Raw genomic sequence first — 27,636 nt, forward strand, 5'->3', positions numbered from 1 at the left:
CGTGTGTGTGTGTGTGTGTGTGTGTGTGTGTGTGTGTGTGTAAGTACAAGTGTGTAAGGCTGAGAATCAACTTGGGGCCCTTGACCATGCTAGGCAAGTGCTCTACTCCTGTACTCACTTCCTGTCTTAACTGTTCGTTGTTGCTGTAGCTACATTGCCATAGGCTGTTATGGAGAAAAGAAGACTTTCTTCTTCTTCTTCTTCTTCTTCTTCTTCTTCTTCTTCTTCTTCTTCTTCTTCTTCTTCTTCTTCTTCTTCCTCCTCCTCCTCCTCCTCCTCCTCCTCCTCCTCCTCCTCTTCTTCTTTTGTGCCACCTCCTCCCACCAAGAAATGTATATTGACTCATGGTTCCAGGTCCTAGCAGTGACCTTGTTGACAGTGTCCAAAGGTGGCCCAGGACCTCAACTAGTGAAACATAGGGAGTGCCAGAAAGACCCAACCAAACTGGGTTTAGAGCAGACCAGTTTTGAAAAAGGCTTTTGTTTGTCAGTCCCATGTGTGGATTAATGGATTCACAAGAGCAGATCCTTGATTCCCTGCTGAAAGTCTCACCTGAAAAAAAAGGGGCAGTGGTGCTGGAAAGATGGCTCAGAAGCTAAGAGGACTGTCTGCTCTTCCAGAGGTCCTGAGTTCAATTTCTGGCAACCACATGGTGGCTCACAACAACCTGCGCTATGATCTGATGCCCTCTTCTGGCATGCAGGTGTACATGCAGATAGAGCACTCAAACATAAAATAAATTGAAATAAAATAAGTCTTATCTGGGCTAGTTTTTCTTTGTGATAAGGTTTAAATTTTGACATTGTGTTAAGAGGACAACCATTAAACCCCCATTTGTTTGGATCCAAGAGATTCCTGGTTTATGATGTTCCAGTCTATAGGGTGGACGGAAACACTGCAGTCCGTGGGAACATGTTAATTTGAGTTGTAACCTTTCTGTGTTATCCAGACTCAAGGTAGAGTAACCTACAGGATCCGGCCTCATAGGAGCACTGTGTTTTATTTCTCCGTCTGATGATCACTAGATTCTGGTAACAAATGAATTGTCACCACAGCATAAGTGAGGGCTGTCTTAGAGGACAGTTTCAGACAAACATGAGCCTTGGAAGACGTACTTTAATTTTTGACCCCAGTGCTTTTGACAGCTGAGGGTGTTTAGCATAGTACTTGCAACAGACCAACAGTTTCTCATCTTCCATATACTCAGTGCAACACTGACGAACCCCAGATAAATGAGAGGGTTTCCCTAAACAGCCTGCAGTTCTTGGGTAGATGACATCCTAAATTCATTCCAATCTGCTACCTATCTACGTAGAGATAACACCTAGGCCCACAGCTCTAAGACACATCTTCCTGACCCTTCACTTCATGTGTCAGTCACAGGCCCAGGTGGCCTGCCCTTGCGCCTATGAAGTTCTTACTACTGCCATTTGTCAGGCTAGAGACCTTGGGGACGCAGTTCTCGCAGTGTGCACCCACCCATGCATTCTGTAGAACACTGCAGAAGGCACGCATGCACAGCGCGATGGTAAGGACGTGATGCCTATGGGACATTCAGGTACAGCTTCCGTGCTGTCTCGGTTGTCTTCCCTCCGGGTACTCTCACACAGCCAACAGCTCAGACGCTCCCAGTCCTGTAGTTCAGACATGGGTTTGTGTGTTTGTATTTGGGGTGGAAATGCGTTTATTACCCAGGCTTGGCTCAGATTCCTGAGAGGCAAGCGATCCTCCCAGCCCAGGTTCACTGGTGCTACAGCGTGCATGTTAAGCACACCAGCTCACAGGACGTTTATAGTGGCTCACCACGTACAAGGTCTCTAGCCCTTTGTTCTTCTTAGATCATAGGGCATGGGGTGTGAGTTTAACACTTTTAAATATGGCTTTGTTTTACTGGGGGACATGGCTTAGTAGTTAGGAACACTGACTTCTCTTCCACATACGTGGTGGGTTATCACTGTCTATAACTCTAGCATCCTCTTTTGGCCTCCACAGGCACCAGGCATGTATATGGTACACAGACATGCCTGTAGGCAAAACATTTGCACACATAAACTAAAAAGAAGAGCAACTTCAGTGGAGCGCAGGCGCGGCTCAGTAGTGGAGCACTTGGGAGCACGCTCAAGACTCCTGATTCCATGCCTCATTTGAACCGAAGTCAGGACTGGCGGTCAGAGACCAGGTGTTAGAACAAAAGATGAGCCTAGCACACTGGTCAACTAGAAAATTACAGAAGGATCGCCTATGTGCCAAAAACTAAGAGGATAGAGATGAAATCCATCCGAGTGCTATATGGGGTCCTTATAGCATAGCATGGCAAAGAGTTGACTGCTAATTGATCCTGTCTCACTCAAGTGCCAGGCGACGGGCAGGAAGGGGATCAGTTACCTTGTATTCCTCCTTTTCTTCCCTCTAGCCTCTGACTCTGGTTCCTTTTTTATATCCAGCCACATAAGTCAGTTACAGACACAGGGAGCAAGTAGTGTCACAGCCATGCCAACTCCCTTTTAACCTCCCCAAAGATGCTCCAGTTTCTGCAAGTGGTAACGAATAAAAATATGTTAGGACACAGATTTCATTGTCACATGCCATCTTTCTTTAGCCTCTGCTCTTTCAATCATTTAGCAAATAATCTTCCTGAAACACCTAAAAATAAGTCCAAAATACATACATTTCATCTTATGGCCTCTCTCTGAGTTGAAGAAAATTCTCTTGGTCTTGGTCATTTTGAGCGACCCACCACTCACCACCCGCTCCTCATTATTGCTTCAGCACTGTTTTTAAACATCACTGCTTTGCTCGCAGCCTCTTTGGATTTGCTGTTGGCACTGGATGCGTCAGACCCTTAAATGCGGCTGTCCTGTAGGTCCTCACAGGGCTGGCAGTGCCGTGGTCGGACAGCAGCAGCCTCGGGCAGCCCTTCTTTGGGGAAGTTAGTGACAGAATAATGGAGGTTAGGTGTTGCCACAGTCTGTGGATGCCTTAGCTGATAGGACCAAAACTGTCACTTAGTGTGTTTCTGTCTTTTTAGCTTGCTTATGTTGACACTAGTGTCTCTGAGGTCATGTCAGAGCAAAGTGGCTATCTTATTCCTTAATAATCTCATGCAGCGCCTTAACAAACATCCAGACCCTGTACTGGTAGTCCACCTGCCCTTTTAACAGTTGTAGCTTCCGATCAAGGACGACAGAAAATAAATTCATGTGGGAAAATGTTCTCTGATTTCTTTTTATAGCTCAGGGGGGAAATGCAGTCATTTTCCTTTAACATGTGAGGAATTGGAATGCGCTTAGCTAGCTGAGGCTAGGAAGTCGACTTAATGATATGTACTAGGAAAGCTAAAAGCCGCATGATCGCGGTCAGCGCAGAGCACTGGATGGTTGGGAACATTGTGTTGCATAAGTGGCGTTTTAGGAAATGGGGCAACCATGGCCACCCCAAATGTGCTTATTTTTATGGCCCCAACCCTGAATTTGGTCCCATTGTGTGTCTGGCTTATCTTCCTAGCTCTTGCTCATATCCTCAACCTTACTTTGCCATGACTGTTACATCATCCTTTGCTCACTGCTTCCTATGATCTATAGTTGATTCACTCAGGGAAGACTCTGAATTCAAGCTAAGAAGTGGAAGAATTATCAAAGCACGTCCTGTCTCCCCAGAGCCCTGTGTGTGACTGGCTTGGGGCCCATGGTCATCGCAGCACTGTTGGCGTGCAGTTGCATTGTTGTAGTGGAACAGTCATCGAGTTCTGTGGGTTGATGGCACAGTTCATGTGTAAAAGAAATTTTCTGTTAAGCTCCCAGAAGACAGGGCGATTAAATCTCAACGCCTTTATCCTTCCTTTCAATTCTAATGCAGGGAATGGGGGGTGTACGTGTAACTGAATTAATTTCAAAAGACATTAGCATATAATTACCTCGTACACAGAATGAGGCTTACACTAGACCACTGGCTTTCCCAGGGCAATTAGGTCCAGAAAATGTGCAGGCTGGGGCATGGCACTGTCATATGAATATAGGATTTATTTATAGCCCTCCCACCAGTGACAAGTGGGAATACAGGGCTGATGTGCTGTGCAGGAAGTCTGAGTGCTCTGTCAGGTTCAAGCAGAAGCAGGAAGGAAGGGAAGGATGGCGCATGGGCTGCCACAGGCAGCTGTGCAAGTAGGAGGCGCTCCCTTGGAGCTGGGCACCTGCGGGACTGTCCAGTGTGCATGATGGGAGAGAAAAGGCATGAGTACCTCCTGTGCCTCCCACAAAGGGAGATGTAAAACTAGGGGTCAATTCAGATCTCTGGTGACACTGTTTTCATAAGGAATAAACAAACCTGTAGCCATGGAAGTGGAGTGGTTGACCAGGCGCTGCCCGCTGCTCTGTGCAATCTTCTCACACTCTTCTCTGCTCAGTGCCAGCAGATCACATCTGAGATATTTTGGAAAGCTCAGGTATGACTTAGGATGTGATTTGGAAGCTCATAAGTAGATCACTAGATCTTGTGCAACCACAGGATTAAAGTCTCTTAATTTATACCCAGAAGCCCAAGCCTTCCACACTACCACACCCAGGCATATTTATCATGTTTTCTTTTAACAAAATAAGTTTGCCCTAAAGTACTTACTGAAATAAAAACCCCCAGGATATATGACCCATAGAAAGAGATAAGATTGCAAAATTGAAATAAAATTATGGTTTCTCCATGATTTTCTGACAGAAATGATACTTAATGTCTGTCTAGTCATGCAGAATTGACTGACCGGATTTTTACTGTGGCATGACTTTGAAAGTGTCACAGTGTAACAGACTTGACACCTTAAATATGAATATATTACATATTAAAGCTGTGTTTGATCAGCTGTAGTGACGTTTGCCTTAATCCCAGCACTCTAGGCAGGAAGAAAGGCAGATCCCTTTGAGTTCAAGGCCAACCTAGTCTATAAAGTGAGTTTCAGGCCAGCCAGAACTATAAAATGAGACTCTTATCTCAACTAACAGCAGCTATGTATGAGCTATTTAAAAATAGATTGATCAAAGATGACACAGCCGAGTATTGTGAGCAGGTCTTAAATATGACCTTCACATATCCCATTTTGTGATTCTTGAAGTAATGTTTGCAGCCCCAAAAGCTCACAGGGGACATGGGGACAGCTGAGTGAGTGATCAGCCTCAGGCACAGAGTACAGAACCCGGGTCACCACAGCACTGTGAGCCATAGCTATGCGAGTTTGCTAGCCATTTCCTGATACCCCAAGGGCGGATCCCTGAGTATGAGGGACCTTCATTAAAAGGGGGCAGGGAACTGAGCTCTGTGGGGAGATCTGTGTATATACTGAGTGGTAATACCTGCCGGACTTGCCTAGTTTTTACATGCATCTTGTCTGTCAGCTCTCAGCAACCTTAGAGAGGTAAGTGTACTTTCTTTTTTTTTTTTTTTTTTTTTTTCCCCCAGAGGCTACATTTTTATTCAGCACAGAAAGAATTAATTGACAAAGGTTAAAAATGAAATTCTGGGAAGAAATCGATTATCCTTACATTAATCCAGTTCATATGAAACACTAGTTGAACGTAGTAGGTGATAATGTTGCCAAATACTATTGCACATGAAGAAATGGCTCAAATTTGAAAATAGAAAACTGAGGATAATTTTGCATCTCTGAATACATACGTGTCATAGATGGAGTTGTTCCCAAAAACACTGAGTAACTTAGAATTTGGTCCAGCAGGCAGGAGGACTGGGGCAGGAGTGGGCGGGGCAGGAGTGGGCGGGGCAGGAATGGGCAGGGGGCAGGCTTTCCTGACTCTTACACTTGGATTTTGCATAGTTCTATATTAAATTCTTATAATTTTGGGAAGTGGTTGCTATAGTTTGAAAAGGAATTGTCCCTTATATGTTCATTTATTTAAACAATTGATCCCCAGCTAGTGGCATGATTTGGGAAGGTTGTGGGACATTTAAGAAGTGCAGCCTCGCCAGACATGGTGGCACACGCCTTTAATCCCAGCATTCTGGGAGGCAGAGGCATGCACATCTCTGTGAGTTCTACAAAGTGAGTCCAGGACAGCTAAGGCTACAGAGAAGCCTTGTCTCAAAAAAACCAAACAAAACAAAACAAGATAAAAGAAGTGTAGCCTCATCTGGACATGGTGGCTCACACCTTTGATCCCAGAACTTGGGCAGCAGAGACAAGTAGATCTCAGACTTTGAGTTCAGCCTGTTTTACAGTGTTCCAGGACAGCCACGGCTACATGTTAAGACTTTGTCTTTACAAACAAACAAGTAGACCCTCTGTGGAAGAAGTGGGTCACTGGGCATGGGCCTTGAGGCTTTATAGCCCGCCCCCTCTTTCTGAGTGTGAGGTGCCTCCTGCTACAATGCTTTCCCTGCCTGCTAATGTACTTTTCCCTAAAACAAAATGGATGTTGTCAGCCAGAATAAATCCTTTCCCCTTTAAATTGCTTTTTTCAGACAATTTTTTCATATGTCAGTATTTTTCATAAGAGTGAGAAAAGTAATGTAGCAGGTGTAGGTAGATGCAGTTAATTCAGGACAGGTTAATGTATCCAGTAGAGGTTTGTACTGGAGTGAAAGACACAGCTATTACCTGTACTCACCTGAGTTCTTTCAGAGAGCCTCACCTAGATGAAGGTGAGACCCTTGACTCCACTGCAGAAAAGTATTTCAGGATGTTGAGTGATTATTAATATTTAATATTGAATTATTAAATCAATATTGATAGTTAATGAAATTAGTGGTTACTTCTTGACCAGCTTTATTCCCAAATAACCACACAGAAAGACCAGGATCTATTTAATTAGCCTACAGCACAATGCTGCTTAATAATTACTAGTATAATATCTCCCCATTCAGATATCCTACATTAAACTTGCTTTTAAATCATCTCCTAGGCCTGGTTCATTTCCCTTGATGTTTCCCCGTCTCTCCTCCTGGCTCCAACCTCTCCTTCTTTCTCTGGCTCCTCCCCTCACTGGATCAGGGTGTCCCACCCTATTTTCAGTTATTGCTCAGCCTTGGCTAGTTTGTTTTTATTGACAACACAGAGAACAAATGGTGACATGTTTACATAAAGTTGAAACAGAAGATACTTTGGAGAAATCAACATTGAATGAACAAGGGTAAACTGTACCCAGTCAACAAGAGCACTATGCCCACACAGGCCAAGTCAGTTTGGAGCAAAGCTGTTTATTTAGGGGCTGGGGACATGACTCCATGGGTAAAATGCATGAGGGCTGTGGTTTGGATCCCTAACACCCATGTAATTGCTGGTTGGGCTTGGGGCTCTTCTTGTAATTGCAGCATTGAGTGGGCAGAGCATCCCTAGAGCAGGCTAGCTAAGCAGACTGGCTGTGCTGTTCAGCTGAGAGACCCCGCCTCAGTGGATACTTCAGAGAGCAACCACTTAAACAGAGTCAATGAGGGAGAGAGAATGAGCCGCCTCACACCAAAGACACGGGTGTGGACTTTGTAGTATCATGCTTAGCCTAGCATTAGCCATATATATTATTTTGGTAGCTTCTAAAGTTACTTTCTTTGTTTAATAACCCTCCCTTTTTCTTTTTTTCTTTTTCTTTTCTTTTTTTTTTTTTTTTTGAAAACTCAAAAGAATATCTAATAGGTCACAAGAAGATTAAGACAAGTAAACAACGTTTATAATCTTGTTTGTATAACTTTTAGAAATACATAAGTTTACAGCTTGGGGAAAAATAAGGTTAAACTCAAAGGTCCCAAGCACTTAGGTCTTAAGCACGGTTGGTTCCTATTGGAACTTTCTTATTTTAAATACCTCTATAAAATGGAAATATTGTCTCTACATACATATTTTGTTTTCTTTTAGACTGAGTATGAGCCAGGCTAGCCTCAAACTCACCGAGATCTACCTGCCTCTGCTCCCCTGGTGCTGGGATTAAAGGTGTGCACTGTCACACCCAGCCTGTCTATGTAGGTACTCTTTGTGCCAAATTTGTTGGTTATGTCAAAATTCTCATCTCAACCAGGCCCAGGTAGAAGGTGCCTTTTCCTTCCCATGATCCTTGAACTTCTCTGCGTTTCTATTCTGCCTCAGTTTCTCAGATTGCAACTTCATACTATATTATTCATTTTCCTAAAATGTGATACCACTCTAAGCTCATCAAGAGACGAAAGTAATCGATGAAATCATGCTCATCTATTAAGAACCAAAGAAGGAGGGCAACCCTCCCTTGAACTGGTGGCCCAGCATGTGAGCTCCTGAGCCTGTCACTGAAGACCTTGCCCTGGTTTCTGCTGTAGACTCGGGGTTTATTTTCAGGCATAGAAAGTGTTGTGTGAAACCTCGCTCACGTTGAGTGTCCTGGTTCCCTCTGGCTGTGAGGCCACTAGTTCTATTTTTGCCACTTCTGTCTCTGACTGCAGCCTGCTACGGGAGGAATTTTGAATTATTTCCTTGCACCTCATTGTCTGTGTATCACTGGGATATTTTGGCTGAAGGCTCTACTCTTACCATCTTCAGAAGGAATGACAGTCATTTGCTTCTTGTGGCTGCAGCCCTCATTCTTGCTCTCACAGACGCTCTCTGCTCTCTGTAGCGAGCCAAATTAACTTTTTTTTTTTTTTTTTGGTTTTGCGAGACGGGGTTTCTTTGTGTAGCCTTGGCTGTCCTGGACTCTCTTTGTAGACCAGGCTGGCCTAGAACTCACAGCTATCCACCTGCCTCTGCCTCCCGAGTGCTGGGATTAAAGGCGTGCGCCACCACGCCCTGCCTAAGCCAAATTATCCTAAGACTGTAGAGAGAAAACACAGTAAAAATGAAAGCATATTAGTTATTTTTTCTCATTGCTATGACAAAATACCTTACAAAAGTAACTCAAGGAAGGAAGGGCCCTTTTGGTTTATGGCATAAACGAACATAGTCCCTCACAGCAGGGACATTAAGACAGGAACGCGAGGTGGCTGGTCACATGTCTCCTTAACCAGGAAGCAGAGAGGTGACGGCTAGTGCTTAGATTATCTTTTCGTCTCCCCTTCGTTTCCTTTTGGTCCAGGACTCTAGCTCTGTGGGATGGTTCCAGACACGTGCAGAGTGTACCCTTCCTTCCTCATTACAGCTCTCTGGAAATAAGCCCTCAGGTGTCTCCTAGGTGATTCAGAATCCAGCCAAGTTGGCAGTGAAAATTAAATATCAAGAGTGGAAGAAACCAACATCATTAAGGGAAACTGAAACACAAGAACCAGGTGTTGGGGAAGAAATGTGCGGCTTGGAAGCTCTGGCTCCCTTGCCTGGGTTTCTGCACTTCTCCTCCCGGTGTGTGACGTGCCTGGTGGTGACTGTGCTCTGCTTTTCCATCCCTCCTTTGTTCAGCTTCTTCCTCCCTTGCTGTCTCAGTGATTACACTGAGGTGCATTGAGGGTGTTCTGGAAGGTGTTCCACTGGCCGTGCACACCGTCCATTTGTGGGCTTTGCCCATTTACACAGTGGGAACTTACACTTGGCTAACCGTGCAGTGCGACCCCCACCCCAGATGATCATGTCGAGACTCGTCCTAGACTCCTGACATCAGGGGTGGGCAGCACTGACTTTTCATAACATCACTGTCATCATTATTGTTAGCATTGTTTTTAGACAAGTTCTCACTTTCTAGTTGAGGCTGACCTAGAACTCACTAAGTAGCTCAAGGTGGCTTTAAACTTAGGTCAGTTTTCCTGCATTAGCCTCATGACCTGGGATTGTAGGCATAAGTCCTAATACCCAGCTTGTGCTAGATTTCCCCTGGTATGTATATACCCATGACAAAACTGAGTTTATAAATAAGCAGAGGGCGATATTAACAGTAACTCCATGTATAGCAATTAGACAAAAGCACTCGAATAAAAGGTCAAATGAGTTTGCTGTGCGAGGGTATTATTGTGTTTCCTCCTAAAGGGGTCATATTATGACTCTCATTGGGGTATCTGAGTCACCAGCTTAATGTTTTATGGCTTGCGGCAGTTAACAAGTAAAGCATATCTGTCAGAGAATGTTTGACCTGATAACGGAGTAGCTGGCAGCAGGTGTGTGCAGTGTGTGGACCCCTGGACCAAAGGCTGGAGTAGCTGGCAGCAGGTGTGTGCAGTGTGTGGACCCCTGGACCAAAGGCTGGAGTAGCTGGCAGCAGGTGTGTGCAGTGTGTGGACCCCTGGACCAAAGGCTGGAGTGGGTTGGAGTAGAAATGATACAGAACCCAAATTGTGAGCTGTGGAAAGGGAGGATGATGCCTGTGGGGAAGGACTGGGTCAACAAAGACGTGGCCTGCGTGAGAACGGCAGCTTTGTACGCAGATTTCAAAACCATTTTGTTGTGTTGTTGTGTTATGTTTTCCAAGATATGTTTCACTCTGTAGCCCTGGCTGTCCTGGAACTTGCTGTGGAAGCCAGGCTGGCCGTCAGCTCAGAGACCTGCCTCCCTCTGCCTCCCGAGGCTGGGATTGAAGGGATATATATGCCAACACCGCCAGCTCCAAAAACTAATTTTTTAAAAGTAGGAATTATTTCTGGAATTTTTCATCAAATACCTTCATACCACACTTGATCTGAAACCTTAGAAAGCAAAACTGTGTATGGGGTTGTGGGTGCCCACTGTATGGTAGGAACACTATGCTTACCTTTCAAGCTGGTAAGTGTGGATATTACCAGTTTTAGCCAGCCTAATAGACGCTAGGTATAGATGTCGGACAAATTAGCATAAGGAAGTATGAGAGTACTGCTATTCTCTGATGAGTAGGTTTCTAAAAGCGTCATTAGCACATCCTGGATGACACAGGCATGGACTCCGTTGTGACGGTTGCCTGCACATATGTAAGGGGTTTCGGTCACATTCATCCTTATTACCCTCTCCTGTCTCCTCCTCATGACTCCTTTTCCTGTCCCAGCAAGTCCCCCTTCGCTGCCTGGTACGTTTTGTTTTACTTTTGGTGACTAGAGTTGCCTCCAGGAGCAAGAGTGAGGGGTGGGTGAGTGCTTAGAGCCTGAAATTTCTTCCGCCTTTGCCATGCAGAGAACGGAAGGAGAACTGGGGGGTGGTGAGGTTTCTTGCGTGGGTTGGTAGTTGTTGGGGTTGGGACACGTGTGGCTGATTACACTGAGGATTAAGAGATGCCTCGAATGCTCCCTGACGCCTCCTGAGTACCCTTGTTACATGTTCCAGTGGCCCCAGACTTACTTGAGGCGTCGGAATCTGGAGACTTGAGCCTGCGTCCTGGCAGCATCCCTGCGCGTAACTTTAAACTCTTTCCTAAGACAGTGAGCTTATGAGGCTCCGCGTCCTCGTTACATCTACCTAGGCCCTGCTGTCTGCTGCCTGTGCCAGGGCAGTGCTAGACTGTGTGAGGTATGTGCTGAGTGTCCTTAGGCGTGGAGGATGGCATCGTGCCTCTGCAGACAGGTTTTTAATAAGGTGACTGTTGGAAGGAGGAACTGAGGCCAGCGAGATGGCTCAGTGGGTACAAGTGCTTGCTGTGCACGGCTTACCGCCAGAGTTCCCCAAATCCACGGTGGGAGGAGAGAAGCTGCTCCTGCAGGTTGTGTTTTGATCTCCACACGTGGAACATATACGCACCAGCGAGGGTGACCATATACGGAAACACATAACCATGCACACAATGACAGTAAAACGAACACTTCTTAAAAAGCGAGAAGCTGGATCTCCGAGGAGGAGAGTTAGGAGAGTCCTGGTGATCGAGGATTTGACTGTGACTGTAAAGGGACATGTAAAGCATTTTGAACACAAGAGGAAAATACATCACTGAGAACTGGGGTAGATCTGTAATCAGGTCAGCTATGGTGAGAAAGAAGGAAGCCACCGCCGAAGCATTGCCAGCGTAGCGCAGCACACCCTGATCTTCTTAGTTTGCCTTGTTGGTTTTGGTTGTTTTGAGACTGACTGTCACTATGTGTTCTGGCAGGCCTGTACCTTGTTGTGTACACCACCAGGCTGGCCTCAGGCTCACACAGATCACTTGCCTATGTTACTGCACCTGGTAAAGTGGGTCCAGGTCACTATGCACCTGAGTCCTGTCTGCTCACCTGGCTAAGAATAGCATGGAGAGTTACGCATGAGGACCTAAGTATGGTCCCCAACGCCATGTAAGAAGTCAGTCGCAGTGGCAAGCCCTGTAGCTGCAGTACTGAGAAAGTGGAGACAGAGGACAGATCCCTGGCCTCACTGGCCAACCAGCTTAGCCTACTGAGAGAGCCCGGGTCCTAGTGAGAGACTGTCTCTAAAAACAAGGTGTGGAGCTGGAGAGGTAGATCAAGAGTGAGTGCTCGCTCTTCTTGGGGACGAGAGTTTGATTCCCAACAACCACATCGCACAGGTCACAACTATCTGTAACTCCAGCTCCAAGAAATACAATGTTCCTGGCACCTCGTGGCATGTGCAAGCACACACACATGCACACATGCACACCCACACACTAACAAAATCATAAAACACAACTGGACAACCCAGGTAGACCTCTGGCCACCAAATGTCCTCACATGCACAAGTGCACGTGAACATGTACAAACACAAAAAGACACATGCCCTTGAGAGTTATGGTGGAGTAGCTTAAATGCCTTGGGACACATACTATTTCTGCAGAATTAATAGCAACTCATGGTAACAAGTAAATTACACTATTTATTTATCCTCTCCTGTTATATGATAGTAATAGGACACCCTCCATTTCCTTTCCTTTTCTTCTTCTTCTCCTCCTCCTCCTCCTTCTCCTTCTTCGGAAAAAAATGGATTTTTTTCTAACGTATTTATTGATTATATTACAAAGCTGTGTTTTATGTTTTGTTTTTATTGGGGGGGAGGTTTTTTGTTTTTGTTTGGTTGGTTTTGGTTTTTCAAGACAGGGTTTCTCTGTGTAGCCTTGACTGTCCTGGGCTTGCTTTGTAGACCAGGCTGGCCTCGAACTCACAGAGATCTACTTGCTTCTGCCTTCCAGGTGCTAGGATTAAATGCGTGCGCTACCACCACCCAGCACAAAGCTGTGTTTTATAGACAGATGTCACAGTGTAGCCCAGGCTAACTTCTAACCTGCAAACCTGCATCAGCGTCCCCATGCTGTGACCACAGCATACACTGTCACACAGGTGACCAGTGGGAAAAGCACTTGCTGGGCGAACTTGATGACCTGAACTTGATCCCCAAAGCCCGTGGTGAGGGAGAAGACTACATTACTGCCTCCTATTCATGTCATGACAGATGTACATGTATGCGTGTGTGTACACACAAAATAAATAAAATGTGATAAAAGTGTTTTAAAATACTGATGCAGAAAACTCACCACAGAGCCCAACTGCTACAGATAGTTCTTTAAACCCATGCAGAAATTTCTATCTTTTTTTTTTTTTTTGTCTTTTTTTTTTTTTGTTTTTGTTTTTTGTTTTTTGTTTTTTGAGACAGGGTTTCTCTGTGTAGCCCTGGCTGTCCTGGACTCACTTTGTAGACCAGCTGGCCTCAAACTCGGGAGCCTCTGCCTCCCGAGTGCTGGGATTAAAGGCACCACCACACCCAGCCAGAAACTTCTCTCTTAACAGTGGTTACGTGATGTCTGCTACATTTCCACTCAGTGCTGCAATCATTTATGACCGCACATCCCAGACGTGTCATCTTCATCAGTTCTTTTTTACAGAGCTTGTCTTCCGTGTTGTCATGGTGAGCGATCAGCAAACCTGCAACGTCCCTGCTCTTTCTTAACTGAAAGTATAGCTATGCTGACATTTTAATACCTGTTTTTAACCTTTTTAGGATAAATTGGTAGAAATGGAATTATTTGATCAAGAGTTGGCTGGCAGCTGGGCAGGGTGGTGCATATTTGTAATCTGAGGCAGTTTATTAAGACTCCATCTCAAAATAAAGTTTTAAAGATCTGGAATGTTCTTTGCTGGTTGAGTGCTTACCTAGCGTATTCCAGGCACTGGGTTTGAGCTTCACTATCAAAAAATCAAAAGGGCTGATGGTTATAAATACAATGCGTTGACTTTTTCCATGTGATTTATATTCAGTAAACATTGTTTTAAAAGTCAAAGTATAGGTTCTAATACCTTAGAAGTAGGACATTCAGAAGGTGCTCCCAGGTACAGATGGGGGAAGGACTCAGATTCCATTATCAGTCACTCATGTAGTGTGAATTTCAGGTCAGCTCCCTAATAATAGTTTACAGTTTGTATAATACGTCATTTTGCTTTAAAAAAGAAAGCATGGGAGGGAGAGTATTAAGTATAATAAATTATGATATGATGTTCAAGCCTTGGGAAAATCTGTTACTTGAACTAAATATTAATTTAGTATAATTAATATGTTCAACCCTAGCTTAAGTTAATTAACTTTTACTTTAAACTTGATAAGTCATTTGAGTAGATTTAATTGAGCTGCTTTTCAGCATATATTTATATTCCTATTCAGATAAACTATGAAAAATTAGGAGTAGTTGAAAACTTATCTCTTTAATATTTTTGCATAATTAAGTTGATTAAAAACAAATCTCATTAAAGGCCTTTAAAGTAAAAGTTTATGCAGCGCCAGAAAAGGATTTATGTCCATTTACTTTTGCTGAATCTGCACTGGATTAACCCCAATTCTGCTTCTGCTGAAACCACAGAGCTGCAACCCCAGCCTGGTTAGCTCAGGGCTGCCCTGCAACCAATGATCCCAGCCTGGCAGCTCAGGGCTGCCCTGCAACCAATTACCCCAGCCTGGCAGCTCAGGGCTGCCCTGCAACCAATTACCCCAGCCTGGCAGCTCAGGGCTGCCCTGCAACCAATGATCCCAGCCTGGCAGCTCAGGGCTGCCCTGCAACCAATTACCCCAGCCTGGCAGCTCAGGGCTGCCCTGCAACCAATTACCCCAGCCTGGCAGCTCAGGGCTGCCCTGCAACCAATTACCCCAGCCTGGCAGCTCAGGGCTGCCCTGCAACCAATGATCCCAGCCTGGCAGCTCAGGGCTGCCCTGCAACCAATTACCCCAGCCTGGCAGCTCAGGGCTGCCCTGCAACCAATGATCCCAGCCTGGTCAGCTCAGGGCTGCCCTGCAACCAATGATCCCAGCCTGGCAGCTCAGGGCTACCCTGCAACCAATTACGCCAGCCTGGCAGCTCAGGGCTGCCCTGCAACCAATTACCCCAGCCTGGCAGCTCAGGGCTGCCCTGCAACCAATGATCCCAGCCTGGGCAGCTCAGGACTGCCCTCACATTAAGGTTTTGCTCTTTCTCACTATAGAGGCCGAAGGCAAACCCTGAGGGGCAGATCAGGTGGCTGGAACCCTGCAGGATGACTCACCAGCTTGGAAATGCAGGCGTGGTTGTTGTCTGGGGCCTTGGAGTGCAGAGTTGCTATAATTTGTTCCTAAATGAGATTTGAATTTCAGAGCCTGGGAGAAAATTAGCTCATATAAATATACCTGTTGTTGCTTTTCTGGGACCAAGGGTCAAGATCTGAGACAGAAATTCATATCTAGAGAGTCACAGAAGTCCCCTGATGTCAGTTGTAAAAAGAGGAATCCAACAGCAACTCAGAAAACCAGAATGGCTGGTCTGGCACATAGACAGCACTGGAGTGGTAATAGGCACCTCTGACTGCAGTGCTCAGAAGGCTGAGGCAGGGGCATCACACTGGCCAAGCCAGCCTAGGCTACATAGTGAGGCCTTGTCTCTAAATAAATGATTAGATGATAGAAGACAGGGAGAGAGAGAGAGAGAGAGAGAGAGAGAGAGAGAGAGAGAGAGAGAGAGAGAGAGAGATATGGATGTAGACAGACAAGCAGGTAGGCACAGAGAAAGATTGGGCTGGGGATATGGCTGAATGGTAGAGCATCTATCTGGCATTGTGAGGTCCTAGATTCAATCCCATCATCATCATCATCATCATCATCATCATCATCATCATCATGGAAATCTCCTGCAGACAGAAAGTCTGCTTCCTTTTTCTTGTGTGTGTGTGTACCAAGGCAACAACATTCTTAACCTCTGAGAGCCGCAGACTCTGAGACTGCAAAGAGAGTTAAAGAACGTAGATATTTAGAATGACAAGAAACTGTATCAGTGAAGAGAATTCAGTTTCAAAGAACAGAAATTAGTTCAAGCAATTGCCTTTGTCACTTTAGGTGGCTATAACAAATGCTGAAGTGGCTGAGGTCTCTCTCTCACACACACACACACACACACACACACACACACACACACACTCACTCACTGATACACACACACACACATATTCACACTCACACAACTAAAAAGGTTACAACAAAGCCTTTCTGGCTTTAAAAATGGCTTGTGAGTCCTTGCAGCCAAACCTGAAGATGTGAGTTTCACACTGGGGACCCATGCGGTAGAAGTGAGAACAGACTCTCACAAGCTGTTCTCTGACCTCTATACACATGTTCTCTCTCCCTCTCTCTCTCTCTCTCTCTCTCTCTCTCTCTCTCTCTCTCTCTCTCTCTCATCTGCATACAATCATGGTGGAAATTGGAACACTAATCAATGGGATTGTATCATAACAAGACACAATTGAGTGTGGCAGTTCATTCCTGTAATTGCAGCACCAGCAGGACTGATGCGGGAGGATTTTGAGTTTGAAGCCAGCCTGGGCTATACCAGGAGCCTCTGCTCAACAGAGGGAAGAAGGAGACAAGAAGAGAGAGAGAGTCCCTCTACTATGAGAGGATGTGTGTGTGTGTGTGTGTGTGTGTGTGTGTGTGTGTGTGTGTGTGTGTGTGTGTGTAGAGAGGTCTCAGTTTTCCTTTTAGATTTAATCTAGTAACGGCAGGTTCTCCTGTGGTTTGAGTTGCTTGCTCTGGTCCCAGCTCTCCACTGCGTAAGCATCGCCAGTGAGCAGCTGCCCCAGCGGTCAAGGCCACAGCTGCTGCAGCCACAGCAACCGTGGCACCGTTCTACCAGAGCTTTTCACATCACTCTCAGAACCTTTGCCTGGTGACCAAGTTGAAGAAGATGTTATTTAGGTTGGTGTCCCCTGTGTGCTGAGGGGTGCATTTTTAGTGTGTGAAAGGGCCCATGTGTGATCTCCAGCACCAAGAAGGACAAGCAGGGAAGCAGAGGGGACAGGAAGGAGACCGCGTCTTTCTGTCTCTGACTGTGTCTATGCATGTGCATTTCTGTGTGTATGAGAAATAAAGCCATGAAACTATGAGTGCATCTGTATCCATGTGTTAATATTGGAAATCTGGGGTCAAGCATGACTATTAAAGTTTAACAGCAGAAAAGATGAGTGTCTGAATAAATGGGCAGAAAGTTCCTTCAGATGTCAAGAGCGCCACCCATGAACAGCCTTTCTCCTTACGGTTCTCAAGACAGCTTTCAGCAGCTGTGTGAATTCCCTTCACGTGCGGGAAAGCAAGCAGCAGATAACTGGCAGTGTGGGTGGCTGTGCGTTCCTCTGAGGCTAATGATCCTGGTAAAGAACAAGAAAAAACCTGACAGAATAAGAGGCAGAGTGAAGCTGCAGCCAGATGGACATGGCTGCCCCTCCTCAGGCATGGGAAAGGCCACTGAGCTGTGGCTGCCCCTCCTCAGGCCTGGGAAAGGCCACCTAGCTGTGGCTGCCCCTCCTCAGGCATGGGAAAGGCCACCTAGCTGTGGCTGCCCCTCCTCAGGCATGGGAAAGGCCACCTAGCTGTGGCTGCCCCTCCTCAGGCATGGGAAAGGCCACCTAGCTGTGGCTGCCCCTCCTCAGGCATGGGAAAGGTCACCTAGCTGTGGCTGCCCCTCCTCAGGCATGGGAAAGGCCACCTAGCTGTGGCTGCCCCTCCTCAGGCATGGGAAAGGCCACCTAGCTGTGGCTGCCCCTCCTCAGGCCTGAGGAAGGTCTGGCTTTTAAGAGTTAAGAGTGCTCTGCTTCCCTCCCGTCTTTTAAAGTGTTTATTTCCTTTTACTTTCTCATTATAGCCCCTGTGATGAAGCAATGTTTCTAACAACATTACAGAGACATCAAGGTGGATTAAGCACCGATTTCTTTGTTTGTTTTGTTTGTTGTTTGTTTGTTTGTTTGTTTTTTGAGACAGGGTTTCTCTGTGTAGCCGTGACTGTCCTAGACTAGCTTTGTAGACCAGGCTGGCCTGGAACTCACAGCGATCCACCTGCCTCTGCCTCCCAAATGCTGGGATTACAGGAGTGTTCCACCACACCCCACTAAGCACTGATTTCAAAGGACTCATCCCTGAGTATTGCTGAATGTACTGACCCATCCCTAAGATGGCAGAAGTTATCAGGGCCACAGCCACATAGGGATAACGTAAGGTACAGCTCGTCAGCTACTTATCAAACAAAATTGAATGAATGGTATAAGAGAATAATTATAGCTATTATCATAATATATCGGTGGGAAGATCTGAGCTAAAAACAGTTAAGGTCTACTGTTTTATGATATTTAGGTGACTCTAGTCAAATCATAATCCCAGTGCATCTTGGACATGAGCAGAGGACTCGTTGGATGTCTACAGTAAGATGTCCTATGTAATTAGTTTATCTAAAATCCAACTTAAGACAGATATATAATATTTATCTCCTGGGTAATGAAATTTATTCTATGGAATAACTCTTACGCACTGCAGCACCATGTGTAATGGGCCTTGCAGAGCTCTGTATATACTGTAGCTGGGGCTATTTTCTACACTCTTGGGAATCGGGAAAAGCCATAGTGAAATATCTGTCATAAAACTTTGCATTGAGCTCAGCTACTGTTCTCGTGACATTTAGCAACAGGGTTAAGGCATTTAGTCTTTTATTAGCCACAGTTGCCACAGCTGAATTTAGGAGACTTTTCGCAGTTACTTAGAATCACCCTGTGGATCTCTAGTGCAAAGGATAGTGACTTTGACCACTAACAAATTCTACACACACATAACAGTCAAGGCTTACTGTGTAACTCCAACTGCTGACATGCATACTTTTATATGCATATATTTATTCATTGCATAAATATACAGGTTGTATTTTTACAAGTGTATTTTATTTTTTTCCCAAACAGATAAACAATCAGATCATTTATGGAAGAAGTCATCAAAACGCATCTGCCATCATTAAGACCGCCCCAACCAGGGTCAAACTGGTCTTCATCAGGTAAGCTAAATTGTACATTCTGCTCTTCTGACACCATTATCGGCATTGATATTTTATTTTTGCTTTGTCTAATGAAGCCACTATATTTAAAAACACTTTCCTTTTCTGTTGCCTTAAGAAAACTGTGGACTGTTTCAACTCCAGGATTTTTCTTGTTTTTCCATGTTTCACATGATGGAATTGGTAATTGAGTTTATTGTTATCAGTGAAGTGTCTGCATGCTTACATTTGTAGAGATAGAATGGGGCTCTCTCACTAACTGTCCCATAGCTGCATATTTACTGACTCATTATTGTCTTCATGAAACAGCAAACAGTTAGAGAACCCAGAAAAGTGGAGGACTGCTGGTGAGGGCTGTGGGCATGTGGAAGTGGTAGAGCACTCACTGGGATGTGCCGCATCCTGTCTTCATCCCCAGCACCAGGAAGTGTGCACCTGTAATCCCTGCATCAGCAGGAGTGGGAGGGGGGCAGAAGTTCAAGGTCACTATTGTGTATGTGGAGAGTGGGGGGCAGCCTGAGCTGCATGAGATGTTGTCGTTAAGAACAAGAGTGCTGGTAAGAGATGTAGCCTGGGTGAATCAGATCTGGTGCTCAGGATCCTCCACTTGGCCCACCAGCCGACTGAGTCCGACAGGGCTTGCCAGTAAGAGTTGGGAGTCCGTACATCTGAGGCCAGGGATCTGTATCAGCAGCAGCTAAGCTTACTTATGCCTCTTTTCTTTAACTGGAATGGCATTAGGTTACTAGGTAGTGTAAGGAACCATGCTTGTTAAATATTTCTGGATTTCTTTTCCCCTGTGCTTCCATTTCCGTTTTTAAAATGGACACCACATCTCCTTTCATTGTTTTGTTTCGGATTTTTTTCAGTGATGGGCTGTGAAGATGACTCAGTGGTTAAAAGCCCTGGCTGATCTTGCAGAGGACCCAGGTTCAATTCCCAGGCACAGGTGGTGCCTCATGCCACCTGTAACTTTAGCTCCAGCAAATCCAATGCCCTTTTCCTGATATCCATGGGCACCTGGTGTGCACATGCACACATACATGCAGACAAAACTCTTGTACACATAAATAAACCAATTGTTTTTCAAATTTTGAATAATCACTATGGGCTGGGGGTGCAGCTCGGTGGTAGAGCACTTGTCTAGAATACTCATGGCCTGGGTTTCATCCACAGCCCTGGAAAACACGCAAATCATGTGACCAGCATACTGAGAAGCATACAGTAAGAGCCAAAAGGATATTCAGTGCCTTCCTGTTGTGAAAACGATTATCAATTTCCTTTCTTGCTAATTACCACCCGTGAGCCCTGTCATTGCTGGGAGCCCTGGCACCGGGGGGTGGGGGTGGGGTGGTTAGTTCTGTTAGCAGGTTGGGCTGTGATGCAGCTGAGCATCCTTCCCACGTGACCTTGTGCTCTCTCCTGATGCAGCCCTCCAGCTGCATCCTTTTCTCCTACCGTCTAGTTTCTTAGCTCTGGATTGCAGAGGCGGAGGAGATCTTGTTGTGGGTGGCTGTGTATGCGCTGCCTCCTCCTGAGGCTTACTGGGCAGAGCTCTCGTTGGGGTGTCTTTGCTCTTCCAGTTGTTAGGTGCTTCAAAGGATTGTACCTTGAGCACATTTGCAGCCAGTTAAGTCACTGAAAAGGCTGCGCTGTCCGTTCAAAGAAATCCACACAGGTCATAGGGTCATGCTTGGAGACATGCTTGAGAGCTTTGAGAATTATACACATGTGTGTATGCCTGCTGTGGTTTTGAAATTGTTCCAGTGTCCTCTTCATATGTTGGAAGGCTTGGTTTTCAGTGTGATCATATAAATAGTGTGACCTGTGAGAGGGGCTTAAAAGTTTGTGAGTCCCTGGCCATTGCCCTTAAAACATTAGGACACTTCGCATGGATTAGAGTTAGTTTTCTTGAAGCTGGTTTCTTTTTTTTTTTTTTTTTTTTTTTTTTTTTTTTTTGAAGCTGGTTTCTTATAACAATATAAGCTTCTGGCTAGAGAGTTGGCCCAAGCAGAACTGCCTTTCAGGGGACAGGAGCTTGGGATAGAGTGGCAGCTTTGCAGAGCGCTTGCCCACCATGCATGAGGCTCTCAGTTCTGTCTCCAGCACCGCAAAGAGACTGAAACAAAGAAAACAACTGAGCCTAATCCCAGCATCACCCTCTGTGTCTTTCCATGTTGCCTCCCCGTGTCTTACAAACTGTCACAGAATGTCACCATTTACAGGCCTTCACCACAGCTTGTCTGATGGGGTTTGGGTGTTCAGCCTTTAAAGGCATGAGCCAGCCCTCATCAGAGAACCAGCTTCTTGCAGTAGATGGGAGCTAACATAAGGACCCACACATTGGGCAATGTGCAGGGAGCGCAGGACTTTGGAGCACTCTGTTATAAATGGGATGCGCTCATCAAAACCCTACCCCTCAGGACTCAGCATCCATGTGGAAGAAGAGCCAGAAAGGTTATAAGAACTAGATGATGGATGACTCCAGGGAAGCAGCGTCTTCTAAACACAAGACTGATGCACATGTGAACCCAGAGTGACTGGTAGCAAGCGCAGGTTCAAGCCAGATGGGGTCCCCGCACTGAGAACAGCAAAGGGGCATGTGCTCCCACCCCTAACCAAGGAGCTGCCTGCGATTGGTACCCACTGGCAGAGGGAGGATCAGTGTTCTCTAGTAGAGTATTATTGAGTGTATTAACCACACTGCAGGGCAGATCCCATCCATGCCCAGGGGTAGCTCACCAACACAAAACGACCTCAATGTATTTCTCTAGACTTCTTGTTAAATTTTGCTCTGTTTTAGCATTTTTTTGTCTTATTGATCTTTTGCTTATTTTGATTTTCTATTAGGGGATACTTTTTCTTGGCTTTTGTATATATTTGTTTGTTTTTTAAAAGAGAAAACAAACATAAGTTTTGGGTGCATAGGGAGAATCTGGAAGTAATTGAGGAAAGAGAAAATGTAATCAAAGTATATTGTATGAAAAAATACCTTTCAATTAAAAAGAAAGCCTCGAGCTGAACAAATGTCTTTTCTTTATAAGCTACCCAGCCTTTGGTGTTTTATTTTATGTGTGTTACATATGCATTTGTATCTGCATTTTATTATAGCAGCAAACAAAAGCATGTTGGCCACAGTTCCGACTGCTGTTGCTAACCACGCTGTTACTGTTTCAGTGTTGCTGGGCCTTAACTGCCAGTTCTCGGCCTTCTGTTTCAAAGGAGCAGAAAGGAAATGGACTTAGGTCAAAGGAAATAATTTAATGCAGCACAGTGTTTGGGAGTCAGAACCTTTCACCAGAGAAACATGAATCACTGTGAAGCTGACCATAGGAGACAGAGCTGTGTAGAGTCTCAAAAGCTGTGAGGACCTGTTGGCTCGCTTATGATAGTTTCAAGGTTTTGTTTGTCAGTTGATTTTTGTTTTGATTTGTTTGTTAAAGCAGAGTGAATCAAGTGAGAATTTACTTACTGAGTTAATGGTGTGTGCAAGATGCAGGAGGCTGCTGAGTGTTCATTTACTAAGGTGATGTTAAGCAATTTAGAAGTTATCAATGTACATTGAAATGGTTTAATCTGATGAGAAACTGTTGTGTTCCTTTAAGGCTGTTATTAAAATTAATACTGTAAAGTGGGTGGCTTATAAACTACAGAGGTTCTTTCTTCAATCCTGAGGGCTGTGGCCGAGGCGCCGGCAGGTCTGGTGGCTGGTGAGGGCTGCTTCCTGTCTCCTGTCCTGTTCATGTCAGTGCAGCCTCCTTCTGCCTGTTTCCATAGAGCAAGACGCCCAAGACATGAGCAACTCTCCCCCAGAAGGGCCCCGACTAGCACTGCTGCCTTAGTGGTTACGTTTTAGCATATAAGCTTGGGGACACAAACATTTGGATCATACAGCATGTACTGTTCTTGAAGATCATTAAATTGTATAATGCCTGGCATCTGATGGACAGAATATGGTATTTAATAACTCTCTCTTTTTCTCTTAAGTATCACAGAGCAGTTCTAGTGGAAATCATGTAATTTTTGTGGATTTAAATATATGTATGTATGTAATTCAAAATTCTTGTGTCTAAGTTCAGCTTCTTACAATTGTCCCAGATTAATAAATTTAAAAGAATTTTCCATTTCTATAGAAAAATAAAAAGGGATTGGCAGGGTACTGGGTGGTTGAGAGCTTGGCCAGTGTGTATGTGGAGGTCTTTGATTTTAGTCTCAACACTGCCAAAAGTGGGGAGAGACACACAAACACACGCACACGCACGCACGCACGCACGCACAAATAGGTCTATAGAGGGAAAAAACTGTCGGAATGATTCTGTATAATTTCTTGTTATATGCACTTTGAAGGTTACAGGAAAATGAGCTTCAGCTGAGTCAGGATGGGGAGCCTGGTGCTTTATTGAGCTGAGTTGATATGTATCTGGTGTTTTATGTGCAGACAAAGAATTAAGCTTTCATTTGCCCAAACAGAAGGAACTCTTCTCCCGAGTAGCCTACCCCCGGAGCCCGGCGGAAAATTAGAGGAAAGTCTAGATTCATTGTCCCAGGACTTGGACCCCAGCTGTTTACACCACAGCTGGGCGAGCTTTAGTTGGTTTCCTGGCCTGAATGGGGATGATTGCCTGTCCATGTGGGCTCAGCAGTGTGCACTGCTGTGGGGACAGCTATGAGTGTGGCAGGAAAGCTGGGAGGGCGGGAGAAAGGAGGCAAGGAAGTCAGAAAGGAAAAGGTATGCAAGTGCACTCTCTGTTCTGTCTAATCTCAGGATGTTAGGTGTTTATCACAGAGAGAGAGAGAGAGAATGTGTATGTGTGTGTGAGAGAGTGTATATGTGTGTTTGTGCATGTGTGTTGAGGGCATTATAGGTGGTTTGTGTTCTACAGCATAAGTGTGAAGGTCACACAACAACTAGTGAGAGTCAGTTCTTCCTGCCGTGGGACCTGGCTTGTTGGCCTTGCTGACAAGCACTTCTTATGCTGTCCCAGCTTTGAGAGTTGTTACACAAAGGAAATTTGTACTGGAAGGATCTCTCATCGCATCAGAATGAATAAACACCAGGAAAAGAAAAAGTATGTTAAATCATTTCCTGGAAATGTTATTAAAGGAATCAAATCCTCATCATTAGCTTATTTTTCAAATGAGGTTCACACATTATTACTAACAAGGAGCAGAATACCTTTAATAAGGAATTGCAGAGAAACATCTAATACAGTGAATCCGTGTCAGTGAAATATACCAGTTTTACTTTGGTAAGTAACATCAAATTGTGTCACCACTTGAAGCAAATGTTCGTTTCTCGTCAGCTCTGTATAGAACAAACAGAGATCACTGATAGATTTGCATCCACTTCCTATGCAGTGTCCTATTCCTGGTCCCTGGCGCACTGGGCAGAGGTCACCTGTTCTGGCCTCTGGAACATTAGTGGTGGAGTTGGACCAAATTTGTACTTACGTTGTAAGTAATGAAGGAGATGGGTGTCCGTGTATTCACAGTGGCTGTGCATCATAGATACTGGCCAGCATGTTATGCTCATGATTGCCCAGCTCATCACTCACATATATACATACATACATACATCTTTCAGCTATTATGCATTACCATTTTCAGACTATAAGAACCCTGATTTTGCCCATTTGGGAACTAAAAGTTGATTTGTTGTGAAATTTCAGCAAGTTCACCCTTGAATCATCACCAATGATGTGATTAAACTCCATATCACTTGTTCTGGGTTATGTTATTTTGAAACTGCATATATATACAAACTGTGTTTTCTGTAGTTGATGACTCTATTTCAGGAACATTTCCTGCCTTAGTTGAAATTACTAATTTTTGAAGCCTTTCCATTATACCAAAATTACTGGCTTTTATACCTTGGTGACTCTTCTTCAAATTTGTTGCCCTTCAAAATAAAAAATGAGAACTGGCCACAGGTTATGAGGTATGATTAGCACTGGGGGAAAGGCTGTTAAAATGTGCTACAAGTCATGTTTTAGTCAACTGGGTTTCTTAGTCTGTAATGTTGCGTGTGCATGAGATCACTTCCATGTCTTCTTCGCTTAACACTTGTCTCTGTTCACATTAGTTCACCTGTTACTTTCTGGCGTCTGTGAGCTTTAGGGCACATCAGTTACTATGTGTAAGTACCCACAGTTTACATAGTTGCTCCCAATATGTATGTATATATATATATATATATATATATATATATATATATATATATACACATACACATATGTGTATGATTATTATATTGAATCCAAAACACACAGACTTCGTCATGTTATGGTTCACCTCTGCACCATGTGGACGCACACTGCAGTCCAGGCTCCTAGTCTGTGCACACAGTCCTTTTATGTGCTTTCCCTCTCTGCAGGCAAGCCAGTTCGCACAGAGGAGGCTGTGCTCGTGCCGGGGATGAGTAGCTGTGTGTCACATGCCGGGAGCCAAGGAGATTAACGATCTTGCCTGTAGCTCCTGTCATGCCTTTGCCCACTGTCAAAAATTAAATGTCATGTATAACAACTCTCTCTCTCCATTATGTAATTACATGTGGAAAATGTGTACTGTGTAAAAACTCCTGGGGCTAGGAGCCAAAGGAAACTGAAACCCTAGGCAAGGTTAGTGCTAGCTGCCATGCCCTACAGAGCAACAGTGAGCTCACCGTGGGAGCCGCCCTACTGTATCGACTGAACATATGTCTGTTTTGGCAATTAAAAATAGTGTGGCCTGCACATATTCCTGAAGGATGATATTGGCTTGAAATTAATATGAATGTCAGAGTCATCTCTAAGTAGTGCACATCCAAAAATACCAGCTTGATTCGCGCTTTTAGATACTCTCTTTACAAGGACTGGAGAGATGGCTTGGCAGCCAAGAGCACTGACTGCTCTCCCAAAGGACCCCAGGTTCAATTCCCAGCTCCCACACGGCAGCTCACAACTGTCTGTAACTCTAAGATCTGACACCCTCACACAGACATACATGCAGGCAAAACACAAATGCACATAAAAAAAACAAAACAAAAATCTCATTACATTCTTGACTTATGAGATCTAACTTGATGAACAGGAGGGAAGGATTAGGTATTCAGTGTCAGATTTACTTTTGTGAGAGACCATTCGTTTGTTTGTATACATCTTTTGTAAACCCATGCAATTAACCATTAAAACATGTGAACGGGTGCTCGTGTAGGAAGCAGAACAGCACAGATGAAGATAAGTCTTGGTCTTACTCTGGCCCTAGTGAGAGGAGAGTGGTTTGGATTAGTTCAGATATAGATCAAGGAAACCTGTAGGGATTCTCTGGTCACAGTGCAGGCGGTTGATATAAGTGGATTGGGTTGGGACCGTGGGATGAGAAGAAAGAAGAGCAAAGCATTTAGAATGACGCCATTAAGCTTGGTGCCTTGGGTAACAGCTAAATAATAAAAATGGTAATGGGGGCCTGAGACCTGGAAGTTTAAGCATCTGCAATTCTATGTCACAATCACAAAATGCTGCACTTATGTTGATGAGCTAGAAAACACAAAGACATCTCCCAACTCTATCCAGTTGTAATTAGCCATGCTTTTTTATTTCAGCTGCAGCTGTCCTCAGGCCCCTCCCATGGCTGGATTTTGGACTGAGCCCCAGCTAAAAGTGGAAGGCCACTTTTAAAGACAAAGGGCACACTTTATTCTTGTGGAAATATGTTTCCCCAAGTGTGAGGGGTCATCTTGGTTGGGTCTTTGCCTTTCTGGAGTTCCTGGTTTTGTCTTAACTGCCTCGGGGTGCTCACAGGGCTGGCTGCAGATCTAAGATGGGGTCCTCAGTTGCTTTATTCATCACTGGCTTTGGGGAATCAAATGAGTACAAATCATTGGTTCACTTTTATGTAGGGCTAAAGGTTAGTATCTTAGCTGTGCTGGCTCTGTTTTATGTATGTAAATGGGCAGTTTATGATACTTGGTCCCATGGTAACGTCAGAAAGCAATAGAAGGAGATGGTTGAGGAAGGACATAGGCCAAGACAAAGAGCTTCCGACAGGGTTCTGGTTCTGGTTGGTCAGCAGACAGCATTCATAACCTTTAGGTCAGAAACGCATGCAGGGATTTATGGCTGGTGTAAGTGATCAGAGACCAGGTTTTCTAAGATAGTTTTAGCAATGAATATATTAGGAATCCTTTCATAAGATGGCATAACTATAGTTTAGTGGCCCAGTACATACCCACTTGCGCTAGGTGAATGAGTCAATGTGGGTGATTTGATTTTAGGGCATCTGGTATCTTTAGTATTGTTTTGTTTCGTCTTTGATTGGCTGGAGGGAACACAGGGAGGTGGACACTGACATCAACAAATAAGCATTAGGGTACACAAAGCAGTGAGACAGGGGAAATAAACACCTGCTTCATCCATGTAAAATTTGGTAACCATGAAGTGAGCCGTTTACTCAGTTCCCAGCCCCCATCTTAAGTCACCCTTTCGGCAAGATCTATACCACTCTGACTCTTAGCAGGTGTTTGTCACCCTGAAGGAGCACAGAGGTCAGCATGGCACGAGAGGTGGCCATTCGT

At 44.8% G+C, this 27,636-nt stretch overlaps 1 protein-coding gene across 3 annotated transcripts in view; it reads left to right on the plus strand.

Moving 5' to 3' along the window:
* Positions 1–27,636, plus strand: part of PATJ (PATJ crumbs cell polarity complex component) — a 324,218-nt gene that overhangs the window by 178,002 nt on the left and 118,580 nt on the right. For all 3 annotated transcript variants that reach the window (XM_084769227.1, XM_084769228.1, XM_084769229.1), the window contains one exon: positions 18,994–19,085. In XM_084769227.1, coding sequence (XP_084625353.1) covers positions 18,994–19,085 — 92 coding nt within the window. The remainder of the gene's footprint in view (positions 1–18,993; positions 19,086–27,636) is intronic.

This window comes from Acomys minous, assembly GCF_964271855.1.
Source record: "Acomys minous genome assembly, chromosome: 1".
In the NCBI taxonomy this organism is placed as follows: domain Eukaryota; kingdom Metazoa; phylum Chordata; class Mammalia; order Rodentia; family Muridae; genus Acomys; species Acomys minous.